General features: G+C 42.0%; 1 protein-coding gene across 5 annotated transcripts in view; it reads left to right on the forward strand.

Moving 5' to 3' along the window:
* The window catches only part of PLEKHM3 (pleckstrin homology domain containing M3), a 183,636-nt gene that overhangs the window by 41,073 nt on the left and 127,404 nt on the right, over positions 1-15,159 (forward strand). For all 5 annotated transcript variants that reach the window (XM_027122803.1, XM_027122832.1, XM_027122823.1 and 2 more), the window contains exon 3: positions 2,431-3,366. In XM_027122803.1, coding sequence (XP_026978604.1) covers positions 2,431-3,366 — 936 coding nt within the window. The remainder of the gene's footprint in view (positions 1-2,430; positions 3,367-15,159) is intronic.

Raw genomic sequence — 15,159 nt, forward strand, 5'->3', positions numbered from 1 at the left:
ATGAAATGATATGGTCCGGGGAAACAAAAGTTGAGCTATAGTAAATTAACGAAAGCTTAGATTTAAGTATATAACTTCTGATTTGTCAATAGCAAAAATATTCAAAATAAACTTCAGATTCAGTAGAAAGTAGCAGCTAGAGATTAAAGAGAAATGGTAGTTCTCCAGCCCTCTACAGTCAGATAATTAATACTTCACACACAACATATTAATAAGGTTTGAAATAAACAGGCCCTCCAGAAAGGAATACATGCTGAGAATAGTTTTCTGATCACATCTGTTCTCTTCTTTTCCAAGAAATTACACTACAAACTGCAGCCTATAAGGATGGACCATTTCCTATGATTAACACTCCTCTTTTCTATCTCAATTTAACATACCTATTTAGAGAGGGCTGAGCCGAGGTGGGGAGAAGATATTGAAACACAGTGCATTCTTTACCTTATTTTGCAGCAAGAAGGTGGGGGAACTTTTGAGACTCCCTGTTAGACTTCTATTCAGTCCACCCAAGCTGGCATCTGACACCCTAGCTTATACAGTCAGAAAGCAGTGAGGTTTGCTTCTGGCTTGGGTCCAATTATAGTTAGAATTTCTAATTCGTGGAAGCTGTTGTAAAAAGCTCTCAGGGAGGAAAGAAAAGGAGAGGAAAATTCCTAGCTAAAAGCAAGAGAGATGGTTTTTATTTTATTCGGGGATACATGCCTGAGCTGTTAGGTCACAGGAGGGATGGGGATGGAGGGATGCGAGGTTATGGGTCTTATTATGGAAAAGGTTGAACTGTCATCGGCACCTGATGGAAATGAGAGGAGGAGAGGTGGCATCAGTGTCTCTAACAGCACTGCCTCTCTTACTGCATTATCAGAAAAGAAAACGGAGAATAGGCATCCATTATCTCTCTCTGCAAAGGGATTAGTGTGGGTTGCAAGAAATTAATGGCTTTTGAATTACCACAGAAACACTGATGAATGTCAGGAGCAGAGATGTAAAGCGGGTAAAACTGGCTTTTCTCTGCTGCATTTCTCTCATTTTCTCTTTTGGTTTTTGCTATTTGAAGATCTAGATCTGTGTTACTCTTTTTTTTTTTTTTTTCCTCCAGCCAAGATCAGAAATCATACCCTTTGGGAATGTGATTTCTCTTCTTCAGGGAGTGACTCAATTAGTGTATGACTGTCTCCGACGTGTGTCAGCAAAAAGATTGAGAAACATCTCAGAAACGAAAAGCTGTACTAGGGAGGAGAGCTCCCTCATTTTCATGCCTGTTGAAAGTATCAGGACATCTCCCAAGTGACAGTCTCCTTTTATTAAAGTATGAAATTTGTATCTGTTGCAGGTAGTCATTGATTAAAGATGGCATGACCAGATGGACTTGTGAAACACAGGGGAAGAGAAGGGAAGGGAATTATACCTATTATATGCTGGACATTATAGTAGAAGCTTTATTTCTACTCTAATTCAACAAGTACTTACTAAGTACCTACTGTGTACCAGGCATTACACTATGTGCTGTGATATAAGGATGACAGGACAGGCCTTGCCCCTGTCCTCAGTGGAGCTTACAGACCAGTGGCGAAGACACACTTCTTTAAAAATTATAAATTATTTTTATAATTTAAAAATTATAAACTGTTTTATATAAAACAGTTTTATATAAACTGATGAGAGCCCATTAGAGAGGAATAATATAGTAAGGATCCCTGATACTGACCGAGGGATGTGTCTGTGCAGGCGAGGGAGTGGGGTTGGGAGAGTCGGGACAAACTCCCTTTCTGGAAGAGAGGATGGCTGAGTGAAGAGTAAGTGTGTCATAGCTGGTGGAAGTGGTGAGAAAGGGGCATTGCAAGCAGAGGGAACAGCATAAGCAGGCTCAGAGGTGAGAGGAACTGCTATCCAAGCAGAGATCTAAGAAGTGAGTAGTTGAGGCGTGGCTGGAGAACTGGTTATGAGCCAGAAGGCTCATGGCCTGGCCTTGAAGACTGATGGGGGCATCTGAGAAACAGGAGTTTATGAGAAGTGCAGTGCACTTCATGCTCTGGTCTTTCCACTGGCCCTTCCTGGCTTTACCTACCTAAAGAAAGATGCGTATTAGCAGGGAGTTAGGTCAGGTGGCAGAAGGAACATTCTCTCTCTCGTATTTGGTACTCTGTAGAACGTCATCTAGAAAACAAGAAATCCTGGCAAAGCGCAGTTGTTTCATGGGCCCACATGGCATAGTCCCAGTCATTCGGTGTTTCTGTTTTCCGAACGGACTTCTGCATGTCACACTGACCATGAAACCCCAACACCCCACTCCCCAGTACTTACTCTTGAGCCAGAAGGATGTCAACCCCTGATCCGTTTGGTTTCTGGCACCTGCCTTTTCATCTCATTTGTTCATTCATATTAATGGATTAATATGTTGCTTCCTTTTATTTTTTTTTCCTTTCTTTCTAGAACACAAGGAGGCATTCCCAAACATTCTGAAAAAGGGTTACCTGGAGATTCGGAAGGACCATGACAGTTACTGGCAAAGCTGTTACGCGGAACTCTCCCCCTACAGCTTATACTTCTACAGCCTCGACAGCAGTGGGAATCAAAACCTCTGTGGAACGTATCAGCTGTCACACTTCCAGAGCATATCTGTTCTGGGCAACCTCGAGGCCAGGCTGGTGGATACTGTTCTGTATGACAACACTCAGCTGCAGCTAAAGGCAGAGTCACCATGGGAGGCTTTGGACTGGGGGCAGAAGCTTTGGGAAGGTGTGCACGCCACCGCGCCTGCTTACATGGGACGGCCAGAGGAGCTGGCTGACTCACCAGGGCTCGGTCATCATGCCGACTGTCCACAGAATCGTTGTTTGCAGAAGAAATCCAGTGAGCTGCTCGTGCCATCCCCTGTCTTGGATAGCCCCAAAGAGTACCAAAACATCCTCAAATCGGGGACGCTGTACAGGCTGACCATCCAAAACAACTGGAAGGCATTTACGTTTGTCCTGAGCCCGGCCTACCTGATGGCTTTTCAGCCTGGCAAGCTGGACGAGGATCCCCTGCTGAGCTACAATGTGGATGTGTGTCTGGCCGTCCAGATGGACAACCTGGATGACTGTGACTCTTGCTTTCAAGTCATTTTCCCCCAAGATGTCCTCCGCCTCCGTGCTGAGACCCGGCAGAGGGCCCAGGAGTGGATGGAGGCTCTGAAAACGGCTGCCAATGCGGCAAGGAGTTCAGAACAAAACCTGCAGGTCACGCTGAGGACCAAACCCAAGGATCAGATGGGTGGGCATGAACTCAGGAAGAACAAACGCCAGTCTGTGACCACCAGCTTCCTCAGCATCCTGACGACTTTGTCTTTGGAACGAGGACTCACTGCTCAGAGTTTCAAATGTGCAGGTATGAAACATATTTTCAGCCTAAAGCTCATTAAAGAATAATCCTGAATCCCACAATTGGAATTCACTTTAAAAGTCCCCTCAAGAGACCAGTCCTAGCTACCTCTTGTCTAAAAGGCATGTCTCCTTTAAGGAGTTTGCTATATTAAGCCATCTGTCCGTCTTCATGCCATGCTGGTGAAGTAAGTAGAAGCAGCTCTGATCTACCCACTGAATCAGAATGACTTGGCTGAAGCATACCAGGCTAGAATTTAGGCTTCCTGAGTCTGCTGTGACGACATTTCCTCAGCCTTCTTAAATAAAGGTCGCTGGGAATGTGGATGTCACAGATTGTCTCCTAAGAGACATTCAAGCCCAAAGCTGACCACTAGCACTCCTTAGGCGAGGAAGATGTCTGTAGTCAGTAACTGTCATTGATCATGACCTTGTCAAACCCTGTTAAGGTAGGATCCAGAAAGTCAGCCTTGACAGAAAACCTGGAGGTGGCTAAGAGCAGGGCTAAGATGATTCAGCAGATGACCTCTGAGTCACGATGGGCCGGTGCCTCATCCTGGGGAAGCCTGGGGCTACTGGAACTGCTGTGGAGGTTGAGATACAAGGTGGAGGCCAAGGCAGTCATCTGTTAGTTCTTAAAACCCTGTAACTGCTTCTCTCCCCTACTCACCCTTCCTCTCACCTTCCCCCAGACAGTAAACCAGAAAGAGAACAACCCGCACTAAACCAAGTCTATATATCTCCTGTAAATGAAATCAAGTTATTTCAGTAAACCCCACAATTTGTCACAAGAAATTTACCATGAAGGTAGCTTTAATTGGAAGCCTGATTTGGAAAATTTCAATTCAAGTGTATCAGATTTAAGTATGTTGTTTAGAAATGAACAGGGAAGTCACCACCAGTCAAGACTAAATTTTCAATTTCGTGCTTGTTCCTGCATTGAAAAGCCAAATAGTGGTGGCACAGTGAAGCTTTGAATTTAAGTTAGTTATGATGATCACCTTTACTACTGAAAAATAATTTACCCAAAGGGGAGATTAAGTAAGTCATCCCTGCTCTGTCTGGAGGGCCTCAGTAACTGGGAAGCAGACACTTGCAGGGTGGGATGGGAGAGACCAGCAACCCCGAGCCGATAAAGAAGCTGTACTAGGTGAGGGCCGTATGTGTGCAGGCATGAGTGACCTTGTGTTAAGTCAGCCAGCTACTTTTGGAAAATGCTTTTGAACTAAGGAGATGCTGGTTTTAGCACAGTTTTTAGAAATTATTGACATTTCAGTGTCTTATTTTACTAGTGCATGTATTATATTTCAAAGTTCCGCCATTCAACAATAATTTATAAGTGCTTACTCTGTGGACATGCTGGAATTATGGTACACTCCTGTGGCTTTAGACTGCTGAGAGGGGCAACAAATCTGCTTTGTTATTGGAATCAGGGAGAACAGCTCAGCTTAATTTTCAAGGTAGAGACCAGAGTATGAACCGGGAAACTTTCTAGTAAAAGAGACAAGAAAAGCCTCAGGTGTTAGAAAAGATGGTCCCTTTGTTGGCTCCTACTTCACCTTCCTCTCCTAAGTTTGCTTCCTGATGGAGTGTGCCCTGCCCACATTCTGTACCACCTGAGTAGCATTTCTGACACTTAGAGGAAGGAGAGATGCAGGTAGAGGGTACCATTCAGCAGGTCTACCACATCTAGCAGATGGAGAAATTAAAACAGGAAAAAGGCATAGAAAGTTGAGTAGGAGAGACAGGGAGAAGGAAGCTAAGGGGAAAAGAGTAGGAAAACGATCACATGATGGGCTGGGATAGAACTTGGGGCAGCTGCTTTAGGGTCCGTGTTTTAGGATGCTGCCCTTTGCTGTGTGAATCAGGTGCTCACTGAATAGCTGGCTGGAGAATAGGGTGGGGATGGGTGGTCATAGGGAACCCAGGAGACAGGGGTAATGTAGTCTAAAACTCCTTTGCTGCCCAGCTTTTACCTTCATGCTTTGATTTGGGGTTCTAATGGGGCACAGGTAGGTTTCTCATTTGGCATGGGGAGAAGTCAGTCCTAATTTGTACAGTGCGGCTGACTCTCAAGTAGAAATTTTTAATTTCACTTCAGTGCCCCCTCTTCCATCAGAAACTGCTACGCTCCGTTGCTTTGTGGTACACGTGGGTTATGGGTAAGCGTGCCTGGAATACCGGTTTCCTACCTCAGGTAGGAATACTTCATCTCCTGTAGGGGGCAGAGTCTCAAAAGAAAAATATCAAAACTTGGTAAGCAAACCTCTGAATGTTTTCTAAATTATCTGGGAGGCTGTTTATTATATCAAAGATTATTATAGCAGATGGAACTTTAAAAATTGATTTATGTTTCTCACAAACACAGTTAATCTAAACCAGCTGTTTATTCATTTAGTACTTGTGTCCCCTAACTTTTCATCCTCATAAAAACACACATTCAGTGAAAAATCTGGTTGTATAGCGTGTTTACCTCCCAAACTGTCAAAAAGTCCAGTAAATCGTTTTTAGTTGAATCTTGGCTTTATCATTTTAGGGAGAAGCTAATTCACAGTATTTCATGGTTTAAGTGAGCCTCTTTAGACTACAACTATTTATGTCCACTTAGTCCCTCCCCCTTTAAATATTTTTGATGAATAAACTTTAAAAGTGGAAGATTGCACTGAGCAGCTCTTTATCATGATGTCATTCAGATGCTATTTGGGGGAGCCACAAATGTTGGCTTTTAAATCTACAAAATAGTGCAGTTGGCCTCACTTCGCTAAATTCTTTCTGTAGGTGAAGAATTTTCTATATCCTTTTTTGAAACTTAAAGAGCCCTTGCAGAGAAAATGGACTCTGACCATCCCCAAATGCCTGAGGTTACGGTTTTAAAAATACATGCTTGTGCATAACTGTGTATTTCTTAACATGTGCTTGAACTTTTTATAGTTGTATTTGATTATGTGTGGTTTGTTCCATGGCTTCCTCTCCAGATCCATGGCTGCCCTGTATTAGGAAGCCCAGTTACAGTGGTCTTCTTGCTGTTCCAGAACCTACCTTGGTCATTCATGCCTCCAGGGCCTTTATATTTGCTGCTCCTTATTCCTGAGAACATGCCTTTGAAAATCACGTTTTTCCATTCATTCTACCATTTATTGTGCGCTGAGTTTCTGACCACATGCCCCAAACTCAGGTGCACCTGGACGAGTCAGTGCTGCGAGAAAGCAAACGTGGTCCCTGTCCCTGCCTTCATGGAACTTGCAGTCCCCTGGGGAAAACAGACACTAATCAGATGTTCACATCACCAATGCCAAATGGCAACTGTGAGCTGGGCTGCGGAAGTTAGGCCCACAGGTCAGATTAGAGAGCTGTCAGAGGTGGTGCCGTGTGGAACTCTGTGAAATTGCAGACAGTCATTTTTGACCTACAGAAAAAAGGGCAGTTTGATAAGGTTGAACTTCATGTTTGACCCTGAAGTCCCAGAACGTTCCTGAGCAGAGGAGCACGTGAGGAAAGTGGTGTTTAAGAACAATTAATTTGCTGGTGCTTTAGCACAGCTTTACAGAAACACATCTGTAGCAGAAAATGAGGAATCCTTCTTTAATGAAGTCACTGGTTGGGATTCAAAATTATGTTCGGCAATGGGGCATCTATAGTGTTAAAATATTAATGCTAAGACAAACGACTGTGCAGCTTATTAAAATATTTATGGGGTATGTACCTGTAAGTGGTTCTACATGAGGTTGTTCACAAAATGCTGTATAAATTCAATTATAAGGCAGCAGCCCGGTTTTCTTCTGGAATTAGACATGTGTACATACCTATTTCCCCTCGATAGATGCATGGTTTTCTTGGCACTAATACATACAGATTTCTTCCTCTAATTTCCCAACAAACAAGAAACCTAGCAATTGAGTATTGTGATAAAAGGGCCCAGGTCCTTTTTTTTATAGATGCTACAAGAGATGCAAAGCTCCGGTCTTGAAGTGTCTTACTGCTTTGTAATCTGAAGGTGAAATTGGACAGCCCACTGTGGGGCAGTGTTCCTGATTCTGAACTGAAATTGAAAATGTTAACGCGAGAGACAGCAAGAAAACAGTGGGCTGAGGGGATCCCCTCCACCATCTCACACTGTCAGTTTTTATGGTTTTACTCCTTCGGCTGCTGTTTAACCTCTTGGGACTGCTGTTGGTAATTACATCTCTCTGGCATTCAGAGCATTTTGCTTTCCTTTTTTTCCCCCCAGCCCTTGGGAGGGGTAAGCCCAAGGGGAGGGGGGGGGGGGGAGTTTTGCTGTGAATTCTTCAGCCATTTAGTGCAAATTCCTGTAATTACCGGCATTGTGTCCTCTCTGAATGGCACATAATACAGCAGAAGCCATTCCTAATTGAGACCTTACAGGAGGTACAAATCCTCTCTTTGTTCAGCCTGACAAATTAGTGCCAGAAAGTGGCAGGGTCCGAATGGGAATCAAAGGCAAGAAACACAAAGATGGAACTTAAGGCTACAGTAATAACCCTCTCTTGTCCTGAAGGGAGAAAAGGAATGACCAATGAAAAATGAAGTTTTTTTGTTATAAATTCCCTTGACATGACAGCACCTTGGGCTGCTCTATTTATTTAGCAGAAGTGATTAAATAGTAATACAACAGGACTGCCCATTGTTTCCACGGGTGCCCCCCACCTCACAGACCCCTGCTGCCTCGGCTAATTGATTGACAATGAACCTCTGATAAAGAAGTATGTTGTTAGGACCTGAGGTGGGGGGAGCCTTTTTTCCCTCTCTTTGTGTGTTTGAGTGAGTGAGTGTGAGTGTGTGTGTGTCTGAGTGTGAGTGTGTGTGTGTCTGAGTGTGAGATTTCCTTTTTGCTTGCATTGCACTCCAGTTTTTCTTTGCCCCGCCCCTTTTCTCCCCTTCTTCTCTCCCCTTGCTTCCCGCCACCCCTCCACCCCTCCACCCCAAGCTTTTCAGCAGTTGCTCCCAGCCGACATTCACAAGCAGGTAGTGAGGAATGAGGATTGTAGTGCATGCTTTTGACAAATTTATCTTTGGAGCAAATTTCCTCCTCTCCCCCTGGTCCCTTTAAGGCAGAGCAGCTGTGTGAGAAGAGAGAAAAGGGTAAGAGGGCTGATTATTGGTTCTTTAAGGTCAGAAACTTGTTTTTGTTTTTTTAGTTTCTCATTTGTGGGAACGGATGTCTGAAGCTAGTCTTTCAACTAAGAAGCTGTGCACTGATAACATTTACATGTGTGTGTGTTTTGGAGGTGTTGTGGAATAAGAAATAAAAATTTGAATTATTTAATCTCCCCTCAGTTCCTGAGAAGCCAAGATTGATTATTTTAGGATAGAACCTGGCTGCTTGTGGTGTAACTCAGCACCCCAAGATTGCTGTAAATTGTGGGAAGATGACCAAAGGCCTCTAGGCAGATAATTAATAGCCCCTGGTTATATATGCCCAACTAGCTAAGCTGAAGCTAAATCCCTAATTTAACTCTGTTACAGCTGCAAAAACAAATCATTTCAAGCCCCTGTGAAAGCAAAATATATTAAACAAACAGTATCGACCTTGTTAATACCACATGGCATTTCATGTGATAAATGAGGGTGTCTTTCTGGCAAAGGCCTGTTTTATGACATCGTTTAGACATAAAGGATACCTTTACCCTGGTAATATAAGCATCCCTGATAGAAAGTATGGAGTGGTTAATTATTCATTACATAGCCGCCAGTCTGAAAGTAAGCAATATTTCTGAGTTGGGCATAGTTACTTACTTATTGGCCTCAGAGTAAATCATGCAGAATGGCCATTCTTAAGAAAAAGAGAAATTGAATTTGGGAACTAGTTGTGCATGTGAGTCTAGGTAAAGAAAGGTCTGTAGGCTTTCAAGTGCCAAGAAGGAAAGTTATACAACTTATAACTTAGGCTCCTGAAAAAGCAAATTCTAGCATAGCCAAAAATCTGTTTTGATTCCCGTGTGAAAAATTAGGGTATCCTCTAGTAGCCAAAATGCCAGATCTCCTAAGGCAATGAGAGACAGAAATAAAAAGACATTGACTTTCCATGGTATCTTTACTACTATTTTCAAATTTGTCTCCCACTTATTAGGGATAGTAATACAGTGAAGATTTATTTGACTTAAGGAATAGGCAAGTAGCCAATTGGAGGAGAAAAAAACGATTAAGGAAGACTCAGCTATGCCCCTCAAAACATATAAATAGCTTGGATAAATGAGAATTGTTGAGTCCATTGTTGCCTTCTCATTTTGTATTGTCTAAGTTATTTTGTTTTTGAGTGTATTTGACTGTTATCTCCCAGAGAAGTAATCTCTAGTTAGTTAGTTAGTTAGTTTTTTGTGCGTGCTGGAGGGCTAAGTTTTATTTCCCCAACCTTGAATATGACCACGGAGGGGTTGCTGACAGTAAAATCCTTAAGTGGAGTTTTAGTGGAGGGTTTATTTCAACAAGCATTTATTAAACCCTTCATGTACACCACACACATGCTCTACCGGGCACCTCAGGATATCTAAGTGGGAGTGAGGTGCAGGCTGTGCTCTTCAAAGACATCTAGAATAACTACCCCAAAAAAAGGGTATGGGGGGTTGGATGGGACTGAGAGACAAAGCGGTCAAGCATCATGGCCACTGGTTTGGAGACCCATACATCCATGTTTGAGTTCATGTCAGAGAATCCCTGTTGTAGAGAACTTGAAAGCTCAAGTGCTAAAGGGTGTCTCTCCTCACTCCCGCATTTTAAACTTTATCCTCCTACTTCCTGCAGAATTAATCTCAGGGGAACATCGCCTCAGCTTTTAGTACCATCTATCAAAGATAAAACTTGAATTTCTCTTATGTGCTCATTAGGTAGTAGGTGAGATGGGAGATATAAGACAAGCATAGATGTGGCCTGGACCCCCAGGACTTTATAGTCTGGTTGAAAATGCACAAAGGAAAAATGAGGGATTACTAGGCAGTTAAGTCAGATCCATGCTTAGTGTTCAGAAAAGCATTTGGCAAAACCCTCAAGACAGAGAAACTTGGGTTATCAGAGACTTTAGTTATGTCATTTTGTGAATGGTGAATGATTGGCAGCTCTACCCAAGGATTATTGACTAATGGATTCCTTTCAGCCTAGAATGTTGTCAGTAAAGGTACATGATAACAATGAGAAGCAGCACACTTTAGTAATTAAGAACGAGGACTCTGGAATCAGACTGGCTACGTTTCTAGATCTGCTACTCACTAGCTCTGTGACTCTGGGTAAATTACTTAACCTCTCTGTACCTCCATTTAAAAATCTCAGATGTGAGAAAATAATCACATCTACCCCAGAAGTTTATAGTAAGAATGAAATGGGTTAAAAGGGCTTGGAACAGGGCCTGGCACATGGTAAGTGCTATATAAGGATTAGCTATTTTTATTATTTGCCCACATAGGACAATAATTACCTGGATAAAGATATCATAGGCATACTTACCAAATTTGCAGCTATCTCAAAACTAGGTTGGACAGCTAATATGTTGAATGAGAGAATGGAGATTCTGAAACAAGCTAGAGGAATGGACCAAGCAAGGTGAAATTTAGTAGGGATTAATAGATAGGACTATACTTATATTCAGAAAATTAAAGGCAAATATAGAAGGTAGGTTCTTCTGGTCTCATGCTCATGTGGGCCTGCAGATGAAGCCATGGGGAAGCCAGCATTTGTGCTGTTGTGCCTACACCAAATGCATTCACAAAGCAGGTCCAGAAAGAAGAGAACACATCCTCACTGTGGCCAGACCCCACCTGGAGATGTCGGTTATGAATGCTGCTCTGGAAGAACAACCAACCACATCTATTGACACCTGATAGGATAGTGAAAGGACTAAAAACCATGCCATGTAACCTGGAATAGGGAGGACACAAGTCGTCTCCACATTATTTGAAGGCTGCCATTTAGAAGAGAAAATAGGCTTACTTTATGTAATTCCACTGGATCAAAGTAACAGAAATGCCCAGAGTAGAATGGATTTTCCCTTATTGAAGAGGGTTTGATGGCCATGGGTGAAAATGAGTAGAGTGGCAAGAGCCCTGGCCAATGAGACCAGAAGAACCTCAAGGCCAGTCGCCTAACTTGTCTGAGCTACGTGTTCTCCTCTGCAGGATGAAGAGATTTATTAATTCAGCCCTTCTGCAAATATTTATTGAAGTTCTACTATGTTCTAAGTACTATGCTTGATGTTTAGTGAACAAGATAATCCCACTGTGTGTCCTCACAGAGCTTGAAAATCGGAAGCCAATTAAATAAGTAACTATAGCACACGAAGGTCTTTGAGTTTCCCTCCAACGCTTCCATTTGTCTGGGATATTTTAGAGGGGATGGTTTTGCTCTGTATGGTCCCTTTTTTATTTCTCATTCTGTGATTCTTTGAATGTCTATAGAAGATTAGGGGAAATTAGATTAATGTGATCCTCTATTTAAACCTCATTTAATAAGTAATACCTTTTCCCTGTGGGTAAGAGAATTTAAAACATTAGAAATATCACTTGACTAAGAGGACAGGAGATGGGAATTTTTTTTTTTATTGACTCTGATGTTTGTCATTGGATAAATTACTTTTTTTGCAGTCTAAGTTTCTAGGTCCAGGAAATTCATTTTAAATAAAAATAAATGTCTATGAAGCATGTGAATATACACTGAAATAGTACCATGACTATGGAAGAAGAAGAATGTTATATAATTTGGGTTTTGAACTGTTTCACATCCTAAAATTCAGAGAGATTTGATCACTTTATATAAGTAGGCCGTTTGATTTTATAGGATATAAATTTGCTTTTTTGATTTATTCCTGGTATTCTCATCACAGAAGTCACATGTTGGTCTTTGATATGTTTCAGAAGAATAAAATCATTTTGAATTTCAGAAGATAGGGATCTTTTGATAGACCTTCCTGAACTTCATAGGCCATAGCTGTGCTATCTTTTTTTTTTTTTTTTTTTTTTTTAAAGCTGTTCATTTCTCCTAGTCTTTGTTGCTATACTTTGGTCTGGAAAGTTCTTGTCCCTTTTTGTAGCTTCCTTTATGGTTAACATTGTTCTCATCATGTGTTCATTTCCGGCTAAACTTCTAAAGTAAGTGTTAATATACTATTGGACTCTATGTTGAGTTAAAAGTTTCTATTTATTGACCTTTCATTGGGAGGGAAATTGGTCTTGGTGTGGTTTTAGGACAGACTGGGGTAGGTTCTCTTAATTTCTAACTAAGTTCCTTGAAAAACTAAGCTTTTCATGAAGTCCTAAGAGTAAGAGTTACTGGAGAGGTTTTCTAAAATCTATTATACTGCCTAAAAGCAGAAACATACTTAAGTGAAAAACTTGCCATTTTAAAAATACATCTCTAGATAAGGAAATCTGGTACTATCCTAATACCACCTTATTTCTTGCGTTAATATTTTCATCTAGTCATTCATTCATTCATTCAACATACATGGGCCACATACAGTCCCAGAAACTGAGGCATGGGGGTAAACTAAAAGTTCATTTTAGCAGAAGAAGATATGACTGTAGACAAGACTTTATACCTTGAAATATGCTAATATAGAAAATGTTTTAATTAAATTATATTAATAAAAAACAACATGAAACTCCTTTACATGTTTCAGATGAAAAGTGGAGCAGGCCTGCAAAGCATTGTGCCCTGAGATCAGGGGTGACAGCCAGTGTTTGGGTACAGTTTTGTATTGTGCTTTGTTGAAGACTTGTAGGTGTGAAAAATCCTTTATACCGTCAAAGACTTATTTCCAAGCCTTCCTTGACCACTCTTCCCAAACCCCGCCTGAATTCCCCAGGTAAATTTGAGCATTCCTCCCGCTTGACTCCACCCACCTCCACTGTCTTGGACCCATGGGCCTGTGACTTGTGTCTCACTTTTTTGAGGGCAGGACCCCAGCACCTCTCAGACTAGTGATTGGAGCACCATGTGCATGGTGAATCATGAGCTTGATGTGGGGAGCCTTGGTTGGACTCTTCCCTAGACCTGTTGAAGTCAGTGTCTCTAGGATCAGGCCTAGAGATTTCACAGACTTTCCAGTTGATTTGCACACACACAAAGTTTGAGAAGCCACCAGCCTAGCCCATAGAATGTTCTTAGTGAATGGATCAAGTCATAGTTCAGTTTTCTCTAGGTTATATAAGCTCATTTCCTTTAACTGTTTCTTCTACATATATTCAACATTTTAACCATTTAGTATCAACCTGCTGATAAGCTCTAGGGTTCCATATCCTCATTATATTCTGGAAACTACAATGATGTTCTCTTAGGGTTCTACCCAGTGCTGTATACAAATGAAGGAAGTGATGAGCTCAAGTCCTTGACCCACATTTTGGCTTCTTTTTTTTAAGACATCCTAATGATATGTTTTTATTTTATACTTGATAAGCATATTTAGTATTTGAATTTTGAAAACAGCTTTTACCTCCCTCACCTTCTTTGCTCCCAGCCTGGTCATCGTTCACATAGATGACTACAGTGGCCTCCTAACCAGGCTTCCTGCTTCCATTCTAACCTTTTATAAATCTTGCCTTAACTACAGCGAGTATGATCTTATTAAAATTCAGATTGACCCTGGTAGACCTTTCTTTACCATTTTGCAGTGGCTTCCCGCTTCTTTTGACATGAAGACCAGCATTTTTACAATGACCCCCCTCCCATGATTTGGCCCCTGCCCACCTCCTAACCTTCAACTCTTGCCCTCTTGTCACTCTCTCCCACACTGAGTTCCAGCCACACTGACTTCACTCTGTTCCTCAAATGTACCACTTCCTTCCCACCTGCCTCAGAGCCTCTCCATGTGCAGTTGCCTCTCCCTGGAATATTGCCATCCTCACCACTACCCCCGACGCATTCTTCAGGTCACTACTTAAATATTCCTTTCTCAAGAACAACCTCTCCAACCAACCCCTCAGACTAACTTAGGACCTTTTTAGTTCCCTCTGCTATCATGCTGATCTAATACCTCCAGAAAAGTTCCAGAAAGCAAAACTTGAATTTGTTGGGCATCAGCAACTATTTGCATAACATTTACATTGTATTAGAGATTGTAAGTAATCTAGAGATAATTTAAAGTATATGGGAGGCAGTGTGTAGGTTATATGCAAATACTACACCCTTTTATATAAGGGACTTGAACATCTGTGGATTTTGTTATCCACAGGGGGATCCTGGAACCAACACCCCATGGATACTCAGGAATGACTGTATTATTACAGCTTTGTTAGAAAGGATACAAATGAGGAAGAGCCAAATGAAGAGACTCAGAGGGCAAGGTCAGGGAGGGCTCCAAACACAGAACTTCCATGCCCTCTCCCCGTGGAATCAGGGTGCATCTACCCCTCAGCACACCAATGTGTTCATCAACCAGGATGTTCCACAGAGCTTCAGTGTCTAGTTTTTATTGGGGTTTCATTATATTGGCACAATTGATTGAATCATTGACTTTGGAATTGAACTCAATCTCTAGCTCCCATTCCCTCCCCCAGAGGTCAGGCAGGCTCATAGTCCCAAGTCTCTAATCCTGTGGTTGATCATTCTGGTGACCACCCCCCATCCTGAAGCTATTTCGTGGCCCACCAGGACTTACTTCATTAGCATTAACTCAACTGTGATCCAAGGGGCTCATGAATAATAAAGATACCTGTGTCACTGAGGAAATTCCAAGGGTTTTAGAAGCTCCCTCCCAGGAACTAGGAAGAAGGACCAGATAGTTTTTTATGATACAACAGCTCAGGATATTGAGTGGGCCATTTCCACAGCAAAAACAGAACTTGGATGAAAAGAGGAT

The sequence above is a fragment of the Aethalodelphis obliquidens genome, unplaced genomic scaffold, assembly GCF_003676395.1.
Source record: "Aethalodelphis obliquidens isolate GAN/ISIS:26980383/991018 unplaced genomic scaffold, ASM367639v1 scaffold2, whole genome shotgun sequence".
Lineage (NCBI taxonomy): Eukaryota > Metazoa > Chordata > Mammalia > Artiodactyla > Delphinidae > Aethalodelphis > Aethalodelphis obliquidens.